The sequence below is a fragment of the Gopherus flavomarginatus genome, chromosome 23 (genome assembly GCF_025201925.1).
Source record: "Gopherus flavomarginatus isolate rGopFla2 chromosome 23, rGopFla2.mat.asm, whole genome shotgun sequence".
NCBI lineage: Eukaryota > Metazoa > Chordata > Testudines > Testudinidae > Gopherus > Gopherus flavomarginatus.
Window position 1 is genome coordinate 3,311,651 of NC_066639.1, and position 17,213 is coordinate 3,328,863.

Below are 17,213 nucleotides of genomic sequence, written 5' to 3' on the forward strand. Positions count from 1 at the left end.
TTGACAAATAAAATTTGCAGAATTTTATAATATTGTGCACAGATTTTTTTTGGTGCAGAATCTCCTCAGGAGTGAGACTGACTCAGGGAACCAACTTGGATTGTCACTGCCTGGTTAACCCCTCAGCCACCACACCAATGCACAGAGAGTGCCAAGCCCTACCGCTATGTGGAGCTAGGGGCTGGGGTCGGGTCATACACATTCAGACTGTGCACTCCCCCCACTTCAACCCGCTGCTGATTTCCCATCTAGGACGTTAGCCGTTACTGACAGGGTTTGTTCGTGTTCTTTTTTTTTTTATTTCATTGTTAGGTGTGTAAGGAGAGTCAGGATGAGCGCTACCCTGATATCTGGTGGTGAATTGTAGGGAATGTGAAAAGAATTCCAAGAATTTCAAAGGATGGGGAAAGATTTGCATTGGCATCCACCCTCCACTTAGCATAAGCCCACAGCAGACTGGGATGGTTATTTTAACAGCTCTGGGATCCCCAATTTCTTTATTATTGGGGCAGGAAAAAAAAGTTTGTCACCCTGATTGGATGAATGGGGAGCTGTGGGACTGCTTTCTGACAGAGATGACTCAACCTCAGTTGGGTGGTACTTGCTAAACATGGGACATGGGTTCCAAAACCCCATGAAGGGAGAGAGGTTGGGGATTGGTGTGTGTACCTGATAGTATGGGATCCTTGTGAGGGCCTGGAATACCAATTGCACATCCTCCTCTCCCCACTGTAGAATGTCAGAGTTGATTTTTTATTTCCTTAAGAATCCAGATATAGGTTACTGAGCTGAACTCACTTTTGGCTAATGGTGCACGAGCACTGGGGCTCCCCTACTATGAGCTGAAATCACTAAAGAGCTGAAATTACTAAAGAGCTGAGAGCACTATGCTAACTAGTGGGGGAGCCTGAAGCTATACTGTGGAACAGAGCGGCTGGTGGAGTGGAGCAGTTGTGGAGACGGCTGGAGCGGATCACGGGACAGCTGGTGGCAGCAGAGCAGCTGGCAGAGCGGAGTAGCTGTGGGACAGGTGGAGCGGCCCACAGAGCGAGCGGAGCCGAGCAGTTTGCAGGGACAACTGGAGCAGCCCACAGTACAGCTGGTGCAGCAGAGCAGTTTGTAAGGACAGCTGGAGGAGCAGAGTGGAGTGAATGGTAAAGTGGAGAAGGCGGGAGCAGAACCCACGGAGAGGCAGGGCAGTTGGCCCCGGACCACATAAGGTGCCCCTTTCTACCCAGGCTGGGGGGAGGGACCTCTGCAGATAGACTCTCAAACTTTGGGGCTGCACTGACCCAGGACAGAGACTTTTGGGATTGTGGGACTTTTGGGAATGTGGGTGGTTTGGGGCTTGCTGGACTCAAGAGCCCAGGAAAGAGGACACAGCCCAATTTCCTGGGGTGGGTCTTTGCTCACGGTTTGGTCTATGAACTCTAGTTGAGGTGTTTTCCCAATTTAGTGTTTGTTGTTTATCTCATGTATTAAACCTTTTCTGCTACACCGAGACTCTGTGCTTGCGAGAGGGGAAGCATTGCCTCTTTGAGGCGCCTAGGGGTGTGTGTAAGATTTTCCCAGGTCACTGGGTGGGGGCTCGAGCTGGTTTGGCATTGGGTTATTGAAACGGAACCCCTGGATACTGAACCTGGCCCTTGTTGCTGCCAACTCAGAGGGGCAGAAGGGTTACATAAACAAGACACGAGAAGTCATTCTTCCGCTCTACTCTGCACTAGTTAGGCCTCAACTGGAGTATTGTTTCCAGTTCTGGGCACCGCATTTCAAGAAAGATGTGGAGAAATTGGAGAGGGTCCAAAGAAGAGCAACAAGAATGATTAAAGGTCTTGAGAACATGACCTATGAAGGAAGGCTGAAAGAACTGGGTTTATTTAGTTTGGAAAAGAGAAGGCTGAGAGGGGACATGATAGCAGTTTTCAGGTATCTAAAAGGGTGTCATCAGGAGGAGGGAGAAAACTTGTTCACCTTAGCCTCCAATGATAGAACAAGAAGCAATGGGCTTAAACTGCAGCAAGGGAGATTTAGGTTGGACATTAGGAAAAAGTTCCTAACTGTCAGGGTAGTTAAACACTGGAATAGATTGCCTAGGGAGGTTGTGGAATCTCCATCTCTGGAGATATTTAAGAGTAGGTTAGATAAATGTCTATCAGGGATGGTCTAGATAGTATTTGGTCCTGCCATGAGGGCAGGGGACTGGAATCTATGACCTCTCAAGGTCCCTTCCAGTCCTAGAGTCTATGAATCTCTGAATAAAATCGACTAATTTCAGAAAAACTGAGTGTAGCATTGGGAGCAGCATCTGAGGTTTTCCTGTCTAGCTGGCTTGTTTCCTAGAATGAACGCTCCTTGAGTGGGGTGATCCACAGGGAGTAGCTCAAACCTCCAAAGTGCCTGGCCAGGGGCAGGACAGTCTGTTTCACTGGAGGAGAGTCACTAAATAAATGTGGAGGCTCCAGCATGGCAGGGGAGAGCACAGGCTGCTGGATGCACAGAGGTGGGAGATCACCCTGCAGCCCCTACTCTCCTCCAGTGAAACAGACTTGGTGGTGAGGCTGCACCTTTCTGCTGCCTACTCCAGGAGCCCCCAAAAGACTCCCCAGAACTGCTCATGAGGGCACATGTGCCTTCCCTTTGCTTCCCCATCAGAAAGCCTGAGCAGCTGCAGGTTTCCCAGTCCAGTTACTCCTCCCCCCATCACCTGCTAGTCACATTCCCAGACCCCACTACCAGCCCCTCCCCACAGCCAGCGACCTTCTGCCTCCAGCCCTGCTCCTTTCCCCTGTGAAAAGACATCACCCAGGGCTCCCTCCTGGCCCTGTGAGTGTGAGGCAAGAAGAATCCGTCCCATTCTGCTGTTGATTCAATATCCCTGTATAATCCCCTCCAATTTCCCCTCTTTTCTCTTGAACTGTTGAATGGTGACATAAAATCTCCCCACATGTTGGTGCTTGTCCCTTATATTGGCAAATACTTTGTTTGTGCCTCAATTTTTCCTCAGTTCTCAAATACTGATTTCAAATTCTCAAAAATCTTCCCACTTTTCTCTCCAGGTGTGTGACTGAGATCAGGGCTCCTATTGTACTGAGCGTGGCCCTGTTCTGCCAGGCTCTGCGGAGGCCCCAACTGCGATCTGGGCCTAGTTCTGCCAGGCACTGAAGAGACCCCAGGTGAGATCAGACCACACTGTTGTGCCAGGTAAAACTGAGACCTGCACCGAGATCACAGCCCCCCTTGTGCCAGGCAGCGCACAACTGTGACCCAAACCGCTGCCTCCATTGTTGTGAGCACTTCAGAGACCTCGACTGAGATCTGTGTCCCCGTTGGGCCTGGCATTGCACTGACCCTAACGAAGATCACACCCCACCACTGTACTGTGCACTGCACAGACCCTGACAGAGATCCTGTCCCCACATTTTTGCCAGTTGCTGCAGGGGCCCTAAACAAAATCAGGGATCCTGTAATGCTGGGAGCTGCAGAGTCCCCAACTGAGATCAGGCTTCCTGTTGTGCAGGGCTCTGCACAGACACTGACCAAGATCAGGGTTCCCATTGTGACAGGTGCGGAAAAGACACCAAGGATATCTCTACCCTGCTGTTAAACCCCCAGCTGGCCCATGCCAGCTGACTCAGGCTCACAGGGCTCAGGCAAAGGGGCTGTTTAATTGCAGTGTAGATGCCTGGGCTCAGGCTGAAGCCAGACTGTAGGACCGTGCGAGGTGGGAGGGTGCCAGACCTTGGGCTGCAGCCCCAGCCGGAACATCGACACCACAATTAAACAGCCTCACAGCCTGAGCCGTGTGAGCCCAAGTCAGCGGGCACGGGCCAGCCGCTGGTGTTTGACTGCAGTGTCGACATACCCACAGGGACAGGCATTGCCCCAAAAAGCTGAAAGGCTAAATAGGCCAATGGTGGGAGGCGACTCTCCATTTTACAGATGGTGAAACTGAAGCTTAGAGAGCTGAAGTGATTTGCTCAAGTTTGCGTGGAGAATTTGTGGCAAAACTGGGAACTGAACCCAGATTGTTTCAGTTCTTGCCTCTCCCCTTATGCACAAGCCCAGCATGTGTGTGTACGGTGATGTTTTGGCCTGTGTTGCATTGGCTTCCAAGGGAGGCTGTGGAATTCCCTTCACTGGAGGTTTTTAAGACCAGGTTAGAGATACACCAGTCTGGGAATGTCTAGGGGTACTTGGTTCTGCCTCAGCACAGAGGGCTGGAGTAGACGACCTCTCAAGATCTCTTCCAGGCCTACATTGAAATAATTCTCTTTTGTGCTGTGCCCTGTTCTACGCTGAGCTGTTTTGCATCGTGCCATTTGGACCTATGATGTACCATGTTGTGTTGCATAGTTTTATGATGCGTTGTTTTGCTTTAGCTTGTTTTGTGTCTATGTTATGTTGGTTTGAGTTGTTATTTTGTATTGTGAACTTTGGTCCTAAGTTGTGTTAGTTTGCATTGTGTTGCTTTCTTCTCCTTAGTATTGTGTCATTTTATGCTGTGCAATGTAGTTTTTTGTGGTGGTGGTGTTTTTTGAACGGCCTGACTTCATGTTGTCGTGCGGTTTTTCTCTGGATGTTGTTTTATACGTATATATTGCATAGCATGCTAGAAAGGTAGGGCTAGATAGGACCTCAAGATGTCATCAAGTCCAGCTGTCTCTGCCGAGGCAGGGCCAAGTATATGTTGATTATCTCTGACAGAGCTTTGTCCTATCTGTTCTTAAAAACTTGCAGGAAAAGAGACTCCACAGCTCCCCTTGTAAGACTGTTCCAGAGCTGAACTAGCTCAGCTCTGGTGACACGCACACAGATTTTAGTGGTGAGCAGCTGTGGAGAGAGAGGAGACCCCAGTGAGTGGGCAGCTGGGTAAAGAGACTAAAGTTGAGAAGAAAAACATTGATGTGTGCTAGGTCTGTGACAGAGCTAGAACTAGATCCCAGTTCTAGTGCTACTGTACTGCTGTTTTGGGCACTGAAGGTCTCTGCCATACTGGTGTTTTAGGCACTGGTGCAAACCCTTAGTACAGACAGACTTTACACTAGTGCACTCTGGCACTGGTGCACCATGTCCCTGTTTGAAGGTTTGAAGTGGTGGGGTGGGCGGGGCACTGACCTCACAGAGGCCTGGGGCTGGCTGACCAGTGCAGCTGGTAAGGGAGGGGCAGCAGTGAGTGCTGGAGGTATGAGCCAGGAGCACAACCCCACAGGACTGGACACTGACTTCTCCTGACCCATGACACACACACCCAGCTGTGTGCAGGGACCACAGCTGAGCTGCCCTGCCAAGACAGCCTGTGCATCCATGGACAAACCACCTCTTCCTGCAGCCTAATACAATGGGGTGTGGGGACCTTCCCAAGCTGCGGGTGATGTGGCTCTGGCGTTAACAGGGTCTGTTCCTGGCTCTGTCCCTGACCTGCTTGGTGACCTTGGGGAAGTCACAGCCCCTTTCTGTTTTCCTCCTACCCATTGTCTACTTGGATTGTGATCTCTTTGGGGCAAGGACTTTCCCGGGCTGGGTGCTGGGGGGTTAACGGGTCTCACCAGCACAAACTCTCCTGCTCCACCCGATCTGCGCATGCCCAGAGCCGGGAGACACAAAACCCTTGTCCGGCCCCGGGAGAGGCTCCAACGGCCCCGCGCGAGCCAGGCAGAGCCGGAGCGACTCGCGCGCGTTTGCAGCTCTGCTTGTGCTCTCTCACCTAACGTCACTTCCGGTCCAGGGAGAGTCAGGAACTACATCTCCCAGCCTGCCTTGGGGGCGCTTCCGCTTTTCCTAGCCCAGGGAAGGGAGGTCCCCAGGGCCAGCCTGACTGTCCCCACACCGCTCATCCTTTCCCCCGGCCCGACCCCCTCTCCCAGGTGGTGCCTCTCAGACCCCCCCACCCGGCATTTCCCGGGGAGCGGCAGAGCTGGGGGGGCTTGTGACCCCCACGTAATAACACCCCCCCAGCAGGAGCGTGTCAGCCCCACGTGTGTCCCCGCCCCCCCGCGCTGCCCCGCGGGCTGCAGGGCTGGAGCAGCCCCTGCGCTGCGCTCACAGCCGTGGCCCCGCTGCCGGCAGGAAGGGGCAGCTCCTCCCAGGGCCTGGCCCTGCCCCCGTCCCCCTCACACGGGGGTTCGGACATGCGGGAAGCCGCCTCAGCCCGGAGGGAGCAGGAGAAAAGCAGGGACTCAGCCTCCCCCCCCAGCCCCTGGAGACACCCCGGGGAGCGCCGCAGCCCGGGCGGGTTTGCAAGGCACAGGGAGGGGCTGGAGCAGCTGGGACGGGGGGGGGCAGTTGCAGGGCACAGGAAGAGGCTGGAGCTGCTGGGAACTGGCAGGGGGGTTGCAGGGCACAGGAAGAGGCTGGAGCAGCTGGGAGTGGGTGGAGTGGGATGGGGTTGCGGGGCACAGGAAGGGGCTAGAGCAGCGGGGGGGCATTGCGGGGCACAGGAAGGGGTTGGAGCAGCTGGGAGCGGGGGTGGCGGTTGCAGGGCACAGGAAGGGTTTGGAGCAGCTGGGAGCGGGGGTGGCGGTTGCAGGGCACAGGAAGGGTCTGGAGCAGCTGAGAGTGGGGGGGTTGCAGGGCACAGGAAGGGGCTGGAGCAGCTGGGAGCGGGGTGGGGGGGTTGCAGGACACAGGAAAGGGCTGGAGCAGCTGAGAGCGGGGGGGGGGTTGCGGGGCACAGGAAGGCATTAACCCCTCCATGCCCGGCCGGGGGAGCTCTCTGGCTGCAGTGGCGCCAGCTCAGGTCGGGGTTATTGGGGGGTTGCTGGTGGGTTCCTGCTAGAGGGGGAGGGGCAGGAAATACTGAAGAAGTGGCAACTTCTGGGGAGTTAGGGCTGGCGGGGGCAGGGAATACGCTGGGTGAGGAAAGGGAGGGGGACAGAGTGTGATAAACCTGCTGGGACTTGTTTAACGTGGGCCTAGATCCTCAGAACAAACACTTGGGTGTTGGGGGAGAAAATTCCCTAATTTGTGAAACAGGAAATAGAGAAACCAACCCCCTGGGCAGGGCTGGGAAAACTGACCAGACTTCCAGTGCTGAGCCCTCAGCCTGCTAGCCAGGGGCTGGTGTGACATGGAAAGGGGGCCCCCACCAGGGAGGTGCAGGGAAGATGTCCCGGCCCCTCACATCCAGCTGCTGGCAGTGGGGAGGGTGGTGGGTTCCTACCATGGGGTTGTATCAGCCCCTGGCTAGTAGGTGTGTGATGGATCAGCAGGCAGAGACAAGGGGTCTCTCTTTGTTCTCTCACCGTGCTGCCCCTGGCTGCTCTCAGCAGTGTGGGGATAGGACTCTGCCGACTGTTTCTCTCTCCGAGCTTCCATTTGATTGGCTGCTTTCCCCCGTGAATAGTGGGGCTGTGAGTGGGGCAGCAGGTATTGATGGTTGGACTCTTGCTCTTTCAGGGGCTGGTGACCTTTGAGGAGGTGGCTGTGTATTTCACCAGGGAAGAGTGGGCTCTGGTAGACCCCACTCGGAGAGCCCTTTACAGAGACGTCATGCAGGAGAACTATGAGAAGGTGACCTTGCCGGGTAAGGATTCCTGTCCCCTCGGTTCTTAGAAGGGGAAATGAAAAGTTAAGGTTCACGCCACTCCCAAAATGCCACCTCTGCTCTGCCCGGTTTCAGCAGCGCCCCGAAATGCCAGTGACACACACACTAGCCCTCTGCCCTCCCCTGTTACAGAGCGCTCTGGGAACAGAGCAGTCCAGCAGAAAGTCTCACCACTTCTCTTTGCTAAGATAATCGGGTTCAACTCCATCATAGCAAACAGAAGCTTCCTCCCCCTGGGCTGCTCTCCAGTACTGAACCTCCTGCACACAGACCATCTCAGACTTGCAAAGTGTTACCACCCCTTTGCCCTCAACCTGAGTTTTCCTTGTGAGTCCCTGCCTTCACTTACCCCTCACTAAGCCCCACAGATCACTCCAACATACGCCACCAGGGTGCTGACAATCCCCATGGCAAGAACACACCCTTGGGCACCTTTGCTGACACAGCCTGCAACACTCAGCACAGAAATGAGGCAGAATTGGTCCCCCAAGTTTCACATGCACCTCTCTGCGTAGCACAGGCACAACTCTGCCCAGCTGCTGCAACCCATCCCTCCATCGGCCAGTCACAGCTACAGCTGGCCCAGTGCACACAGCTGGAGGCATGCGGATAGATGCTGGGATTCCCATCTGTGAACACAGCACAGACGACGGCACGTTCTCTTAGTCTTTCCTCGGATCGATTATAGGTTCGCAGCTTTGAAGGCCAGATGTGACTATTAGGTCATCTGCTCTGACGTCCTTTATACCACAGACCATAGAATTCATCCTGTTACTGCTGCATTGAGCTGAATATCTGAGTCCCTGTAGCAGTTTGTTAACCTTTGCACGGCCCACACAAAACCATCCTCAGTGGTTCTTGCCAGTTGCAGGGTTAAGGGTTGGGGGCAAAGTTAAGGTTGCATTGGAAGGGGGGCGTTTACATTAACTTCTCATTTCCTGGTTCGCAGAGGTTTAAGTTTAGTCACCATCTATACCAGAGGTGGGCAAAGTACCCTCCTGCCTCCCTTGTTTTCTTTCCCTTGAGCAGGGTTTCCAGTTTCCAAACCCTCTGTGATCTCCCAGCTGGAAGGAGGGGAAGAGCCGTGGGTCCTGGATATCCAGGATTCAGAGGAAAGCAAGATCCTGAGAAGTCCCTGGACAGGTGAGGAAACATTAAACCAACCCAGAAACTGTAAGTGCCTGAGAGAACCAGCTGGGATTCCCCACACATACTCTGTGAGCTCAGGACAGTCCCCAGCAGATCTCACTCCTGGCTTAATGCAGATGGTGATTGACACCTTGGCTGGAGCTGCCTCCCTTCCGACTGAGTGTTCGGATGGGGTGTGGGCAGGGCCGGCCTTGGGGAAATGGCACCCAGGGCAAACTTGCATTTTGGTGCCCCTGGCTCTCATGGGCATGGCACCCCCCCATTCCCTCTGTCCCCCATGGGCTCGCCAGGTTCCCCACCCTCCCTTTCCCCCAGCCCCTGCACTGTGCCCCCTTCACTCCAAATACCTGCTCCCCCTTCACTCCTAACTTCTGCCCCCTCCAGCCCCTCCCAACACCTGCCCCCTCCTGTGCCCCCTTCACCCCAACCCCTTCCCCTCCCTCATGTGCCTCTAATCCCAGGACTGTGCCCCCTTCTCTCATACCCCCTGCACCTCCCTCCTGCACCCTGAACCCCTGCGTGGTGCATACCCCCTGCACCTTAACACCTGCCCCTCCCTGAGCCCCCAACCCCTGCACTGTGCCCCCTTTGCCCCTAACGCTTGCATCCTCCTGCACCCAAGTGGGGACCCTGACCTAGATGCACAAAGCAGCTGGCATTGCTGCTCGCTCCCCCACTGGACTGCTGCTCCCCTGCCCCACGCAGCCCTGGGGGGCTGGGAGAGGGGAGCAAGGAGCGACGTCAGGGCTTCCTGCACCCAGGTCACTTTTCCTGCAGGCTGTGTAGGCGGAGGGCAGGAGAGCAGCTGCTCATGATGTCTCAGCATAGCCCAGGTGGGGAAGTGACCTGCATGCAGGGAGCCCTGGTGTGTGTGTGTGTGTGTGTGTGTGGAGGAGAGGATATGAGGAGTGCGTGTATGTTGATGGGTGTGTGTGAAGGACTGTGTGTGTGGAGAGGCCCCTCTGCTCTGGAGCACTCACCTGGCTCTGACGGCTGGTTGTCCAACTGCCCCCTGCAGCTCAGGTCTCTCCCACTCCCCCACGCAGCTGCTTATCTGCCTCCCTGTGCCATTTTCATCAGCCCAGCAAGCCTCTCGGCAGCAGGTCAGATGGGAAACCAAACCCTGCGCTCGGCACCCCCTTGGGTGAGGCACACGTACGGCCCACTCTAATGGCCGGTCCTGGGTGTGGAGCAGAATTTATCCCCTCCACTCTCCTCTATGGGGATGAGTTTGTGGGAATTCAGTCGCTGATTTTTATTTTCTGTCTCTCCGGCACTTACTTGGGTTTGCTCTCTGCCTTTCCATCCCCAATTCTGAGATTTCTCCTTCCTTCTGGCAGGTGATGGGGTGGTGAGGGAGAGTGAGGAGCAGAATCCTCACCAGGAAGATGCTGAGCTTGCCGAAGTGCAAGGGGAATTACTGCGAAGATCCAAAGGGAGCGTGTCCAGCCCCCGTGATCAGGGAAAAGCTGATGAAAGTTACCACAGACCAGAGAGAGAGCAGGGAAACCACTCAGAGGAGAGAGTGGATGAACCCATTAATTGTCAGGCAACTCACAGGGACCTCAAGGAAACTACGTCCCAGGAGAAAATCCTCATGCAGAAGCGAGAGAATACGTGTAGTGAGTGTGGGAAAAACTTCAATTACCATTCAGGCCTTATTCGACATGAGATAATCCACACAAAAGAGAGACCCTACGAATGCTGTGAGTGTGGGAAAAGCTTCAATCGTACCTCTGCCCTTAGCAGGCATCAGCAAATACACAGAGGAGAGAGACCCTATGAATGCTGTGAGTGTGGGAAAAGTTTCACTCAGAGATATACCCTTATCTCTCATCAGAGAATCCACACAGGAGAGCGACCCTACAAATGCTGCAAGTGCGGGCTAAGCTTCACTCAGAGATCAGCCCTTATCTCTCATCAGACAATGCACACGGGAGAGCGACCCTACGAATGCTGCGAGTGTGGGAAAAGCTTCTCTCGGAGCTCAAACCTTACTATACATCAGCGGATCCACACAGGAGAGAGACCCTATGAATGCCGTGAGTGCGGGAAACGTTTCACTCACTCCTCCTCCCTTACCTCTCATCAGACAATGCACGCAGGAGAGCGACCCTATGAATGTTGTGAGTGTGGGAAAAGCTTCTCTCGGAGCTCAAACCTTAATATGCATCAGAGGATCCACACAGGAGAGACACCCTATGAATGCAGTGACTGTGGGAAACGTTTCACTCACCTCTCCTCCCTTATCTCTCACCAGAGAGTCCACACGGGAGAGAGACCCTATGAATGCAGTGAGTGCGGGAAAAGCTTCTCTCGGAGCTCAACCCTTATTACACATTACAGAATCCACACCGGGCAGAGACCCTATGAATGCTGCGAGTGTGGGAAAAGCTTCGCTCATAGTTCAGGCCTTTCTAAACATCAGAGAATCCGTAAAGGAGACAAACTTCATAAAAACCTTCTCTAGACCTGTCAGAAGATTTTTTTCTTCAATTCTTTTGACAGTTCCCAGATAGTGATTGTTAAGGCCGTTTGCATCTTTTGCCCACTGTAGTCCCTCAGCTCCCACACGAGTTGCGCACTTTTGAAGCTCGCCCGTCCTTGGGGTGCATCCTGTGGTCCTTTCTATCAACTCCATTGTCCTGCGAGTCATGGGAGTGGGTGTCCTTTCTACCAGGAATGTCATCACCCCAGGTGGGGGAGATGGGGAGTGTCTTCAACCAGCTACGTTGAGATAAAATCTACCTGGGTCTCATCACTGTGGTTGCCATGGAGTTAGCTAGCTTGAGTTCACTTTCCTGATGTAAAAAGACAGCTATTCTTGCAGTAAAGACATGGGCCATGGATAGTGGGTGGGGTTATCTAGCACATTTCCTCCTGATCTGACCTAACCACCATCACATTTCCTTGTCTAAACAAACCTGGAGATTCACATTTATACTCCTTTTCCCAGTGCAAAGTTTTTGTTCCAGATGTCAAGTTCCTCTCTGAGGACAGATTGTCTCATTCCCAGTTGTTCTCACATTACCCTGGATTGTGCAGAACAGCAGTTATTTTGTTGACTTTTTTTCTCATGTAAAATATATTTAAATATGATGAAGAGCTGGAGCAGTGTCAGGGAAATAAGGGTCATTTCAGGCTCTGTGACACTGGAAGGAGGTGGGGCGACTCAGATTCTGTCCTTCCCCATCACCCCAGAACTCTTACCTTGTGTCTGAGTCATGCAGAGTTCACCCCTTTATATTCCTTCACTTCCCAATGTGTCCGGTGAGGTCATGTTCTTGGCTGTCCATGCTTGGGAATGGTGCTTGGACGTCTTTGATCCTAAATCAGAGTCACTCTGGCAGGCAATGAAAGTGTCACGGACCTGGAAGGGGATTTCAAATGGATCCCAAGCACTGTTCAAATCCCCTTTTCCCTCTATTGGCAAAGCCACTTCTGGGAAGGTCAGCTTTTTTTTCCGCCCATTCTGTAGGTGCTAAAACTTCTGTAAATAACACTAATGAGACAGCGCTGGGTGAAGCAGGTTTCAGTGGATCAGGGGAGAATTTCTCATCCTGATTCTGAGACATCAGATGTAACCTAGTCTGGAATTTCACTTTAAATTAAAATGAAAGTGTCTTCTACCTCTTTGTGATATGGGTTTTCTATCTTTCATGAAGGCTCCTTGGTCATATAACTGCATGTTAGTGGTGTTTGACAGATTGTAGCTCAGATTTATTGGGAAATTTCAGGCAAATGACCATCATTTTTTACTTTAGGTTTGTTTTTTCCCCTATCCCTGCATGATGACATGGAGAAAATTCAAATACAGCTCAGTCAACAGGAGAGAATACTCATAGCTGGTGGACATATTATCAGAGAAACAGTCTGTTTTTAAATCTCCACTCTGAAAAGGTGAACAGCAGCAGACCCCAAATGGTGCAACTGACGGAAGTAAGTGCACATGGTCACCGGGTAGTTCGATTGTTTAAGTCAATATTGTCTCAGATGATCCAGGAATAGAATTCCACAGCAAGTGACTTCGAACTAGGCAAAATGCCCAGGTATTTGGTTCCCAAGGTATTTGTGACTCAGTCCCTACAGGAGGTTACCTCTGAAGAGATCTCCTGGCTAATCCCAAAATTTGGGAAATGCTGTCTCTGATGAGGTTCCTCAACCCTGCACTGGCACTGCTAGGGTTAACTGCACCCTGTGGGCTGAAGAGGCCACACCCCCTCACCCTCTCTGGGCATGCTCCTACTGGAGATGGAGTATAAAAGGGAGCAGCTCAGCCTGGGTGGACTGGGGAGAACAAACTGATGTTGGCATGGGGTGTTGGGTGGGGAGAGCCCAGGGCTGGGGTGGCAGGGGGCTGCAGGTGGGGGGAAGCCCAGTGCTCGGTCAGCAGGAGAGTGTGGCGGGGAGCCCAGGGCTGGGGTGGGGGCAGCCAAAATTTGTTTTGCTTAGGGCGGCAAAAAACCTAGAGCGGGCCCTGCCTCCACGCACTGTGAGGTAGGTAGGAGCGGATCATTATTATCTCTACTTGAAAGAAGGAGAAGCTAAGGCTGAGAAAGGAGAATTGACTTGTCTTAGGTCACACAGCCAGTCAGAGGCAGAGTTGGGAATAGCACCTAAGAGCCCTGATTTTGAAACTAACCATCGGATCTTGAATTTCAGACATTGAATGACCTGAGTAAAGTGTTCTTAGATGAGCTCCAAACTAGCACCCGTGCACAGTAATTATTCAGCAAGTATTTGAGGAGAACTGCAATGTTAGAGAGAATCATCAACTGCTCAGAGACAATTAATGCAGAGAAGCAGCAAAATTCATCAAACATAGAACTGGTTCTGACTTATTTCCTTGGTCTTAAAAGAGAACAACAAGGAGCTGAGTCACCTCCCTGTCAATAACCCCCTGCTCAGCCAATCAGGGTAGAGACTGAGGATGGGAGGCTGAGGGATCTCACCAGGGAGGCTGAGGGATGGCCCAGGTCACTGGTGGGGATCACTACCCGAGCAATAGTTCAGCCCCACATTTATGGGTGGACCTCCCACAGTGGGAGCTGCAGAGCATTCCCCCGCAACACACACATGTACACACACACACCCTCCTGGTGTTGGGAGGAGAACAGGTAAAAGGACAAAGGGCGCAAGAGAAGAAGAGAAAGGAGGGAGAGAGGGATGGAGGAAGAGGTGAAACAAAAAGGACAAACCCTAATGTCCCCAGTGATTCTAAAGGACAAAATCCCAGGTGCACAATACTGCCTCCTTAAGCTCGTGTTTTCCATGCCTAGAATTCAACTCTCACCAGGTAGATCAGACTGAACAGGTTTCAGACCCCTAGGAGGCTCTTACCTTCTAAACAGGGACGGCTGTTTTCTAGTAAAATCACTACAAGGGAAGGAGAAAACTCAAAACAGGTTCCTCCTGGCGCTCATGTACGTGAACCCGAATACTCCCTCAGTCCTCAAAGAGAGACCTGGAGAAGGAGACTTGCTGAAGCAAAACCACAGGGGTCTCTGAGGTTTCCCTGGCCCCTCGCCCCTGTCCTGCCTGGCTGATGTCAGCATCTCTCTGTGAGGTCACCACCTTTGACCGATAGTCTGAGGTCCTACAAAAGGCCTTTGTGATGTCACTGTCACACCCCTCCCTTACTGGGCTACTGTCCTGCCCCTGGTCAGACACTTTGGAGGTTTGAGCTACTCCCTGTGGATCACCCCACTCAAGGAGCGTTCATTCTAGGAAACAAGCCGGCTAGACAGGAAAACCTCAGATGCTGCTCCCAATGCTACACTCAGTTTTTCAGAAATTAGTCGATTTTATTCAGAGATTCATAGACTCTAGGACTGGAAGGGACCTTGAGAGGTCATAGATTCCAGTCCCCTGCCCTCATGGCAGGACCAAATACTATCTAGACCATCCCTGATAGACATTTATCTAACCTACTCTTAAATATCTCCAGAGATGGAGATTCCACAACCTCCCTAGGCAATCTATTCCAGTGTTTAACTACCCTGACAGTTAGGAACTTTTTCCTAATGTCCAACCTAAATCTCCCTTGCTGCAGTTTAAGCCCACTGCTTCTTGTTCTATCACTGGAGGCTAAGGTGAACAAGTTTTCTGCCTCCTCCTGATGACACCCTTTTAGATACCTGAAAACTGCTATCATGTCCCCTCTCAGCCTTCTCTTTTCCAAACTAAATAAACCCAGTTCTTTCAGCCTTCCTTCATAGGTCATGTTCTCAAGACCTTTAATCATTCTTGTTGCTCTTCTCTGGACCCTCTCCAATTTCTCCACATCTTTCTTGAAATGTGGTGCCCAGAACTGGAAACAATACTCCAGTTGAGGCCTAACCAGCGCAGAGTAGAGCGGAAGAATGACTTCTCGTGTCTTGTTTATGTAACCCTTCTGCCCCTCTGAGTTGGCAGCAACAAGGGCCGGGTTCAGTATCAAGGGGTTCCGTTTCAATAACCCAATGCCAAACCAGCTCGAGCCCCCACCCAGTGACCTGGGAAAATCTTACACACACCCCTAGGTGCCTCAAAGAGGCAATGCTTCCCCTCTCGCAAGCACAGAGTCTCGGTGTAGCAGAAAAGGTTTAATACATGAGATAAACAACAAACACTAAATTGGGAAAACACCTCAACTAGAGTTCATAGACCAAACCGTGAGCAAAGACCCACCCCAGGAAATTGGGCTGTGTTCTCTTTCCTGGGCTCTTGAGTCCAGCAACCCCCAAATCACCCACAGTCCCAAAAGTCCCACAATCCAAAAGTCTCTGTCCTGGGTCAGTGCAGCCCCATAGTTCGAGAGTCTATCTGCAGAGGTCCCTCCCCCCAGCCTGGGTAGAAAGGGGCACCTTACGTGGTCCGGGGCCAACTGCCCTGCCTCTCCATGGGTTCTGCTCCCGCCTTCTCCACGAACTGCTCCACTTTACCATTCACTCCACTCTGCTCCTCCAACCGTCCTCACAAACTGCTCCGCTCCACCAGCTGCTCTGCTCCACCAGCTGTCCCGTGAGCTGCTCCAGTCGTCCCTGCAAACTGCTCGGCTCTGCTCGCTCTGTGGGCCGCTCCACCCGTCCCACAGCTCTCCACTCTGCCAGCTGCTCCGCTGCCACCAGCTGTCCCATGATCTGCTCCAGCCATCCCCGCAGCTGCTCCACTCCACCAGCTGCTCTGTTCCACAGTATAGCTTCAGGCTCCCTCACTAGTTAGCACAGTACTCAGTGCTCTCAGCTCTTTAGTAATTTCAGCTCATAGTAGGAGAGCCCCAGTGCTAGTGCACCATTAGCCAAAAGTGAGTTCAGCTCAGTAACCTATATCCGGATTCTTAAAGGAATAAAAAATCAACTCTGACATTCCACAGTGGAGAGAGGAGGATGTGCAATTGGTGTTCCAGGCCCTCACAAGGGGCCTATACCATCAGGTACACATACCAGTCCCCAACCTCTCTCCCTTCATGGGGTTTTGGAACCCATGTCCCATGTTTAGCAAGTACCACTCAACTGAGGTTGAGTCATCTCTGTCACAAAGCAGTCCCACAGCTCCCCATTCACACAATCAGGGTGACAAACTTTTTTTTTTCTCCTGCCCCAATAACAAAGAAATTGGGGATCCCAGAGCTGTTAAAATAACCATCCCAGTCTGCTGTGGGCTTATGCTAAGTGGAGGGTGGATGCCAATGCAAATCTTTCCCCATTCTTTGAAATTATTGGAATTCTTTCCACATTCCCTACAAATCACCACTAGATATCAGGGTAGCACTCATCCTAACTCTGCTTACATGTGCTTATATGGATTGTCCTGAACTTTACTATGCCTCGTGGTAAGGCAGGGCAGGGCAGGGTAGGGTTAGTAAATCAAATTTAGAGGCATTTGATCAAGCTTTCCTGAGATACAGGCCACTTAAAAAAAACCCACAAAGCAAAACAAAAACACAGCATTTCATAAAATTCATAGATTCTACCAACTTTCAGGTTTGAACCCCACCCTGGGTGAGAATCTGTAATCATGTGGGTAACATCTACCTCCATCTACATTTTTAAAAAATGATTATTGTTACTATTTTATTATATTATTTTGGAGAAATGTGAGTGGTCATATGGGTACCTTAACTCTGCATTTCCTGGTTTTCAGACATTTGAGTTTTGATGAACTTAGAGACTCAAGGTGGGGAAGGTAATGTCTTTTATTGGACCAACTTCTGTTTGTGAAAAAGACAAGCTCCTGAGCTATGCTGAGCTCCTCTTCAGGACTCTAGCTTGAAAGCTGAACTGAGGCTGAGATAGCAGCAGAGGACAGGGGTCTTCTTGCCATGGGGACTGTGTTTAATTATAAGTAAGTTAAAGTACAGTGTTTAATGCAATCTTGTGAGTAAGGATGAAAGGGTTGTAGAAAGCAGTCAGAAGATTCTCTTTGAAATGTATCAGAGGGGTAGCCGTGTTAGTCTGGATCTGTAAAAGCAACAAAGAATCCTGTGGCACCTTATAGACTAACAGACGTTTTGGAGCATGAGCTTTCGTGGGTGAAT

At 51.9% G+C, this 17,213-nt stretch overlaps 2 protein-coding genes across 21 annotated transcripts in view; one reads left to right on the plus strand and one right to left on the minus strand.

Annotated features, from left to right (window-relative positions):
- The window catches only part of LOC127039391 (zinc finger protein 501-like), a 298,864-nt gene extending 287,315 nt beyond the window's left edge, over positions 1-11,549 (plus strand). For 6 of the 15 annotated variants that reach the window (XM_050933076.1, XM_050933078.1, XM_050933080.1 and 3 more), the window contains one exon: positions 10,036-11,549. In XM_050933076.1, coding sequence (XP_050789033.1) covers positions 10,036-11,165 — 1,130 coding nt within the window. In that variant the 3' untranslated portion in view covers positions 11,166-11,549. The other 9 variants (XM_050933075.1, XM_050933090.1, XM_050933077.1 and 6 more) reach the window with 7 other exon arrangements.
- LOC127039339 (zinc finger protein 135-like) overlaps positions 1-17,213 on the minus strand; it is a 1,030,205-nt gene that overhangs the window by 272,670 nt on the left and 740,322 nt on the right. The window lies entirely within an intron of this gene.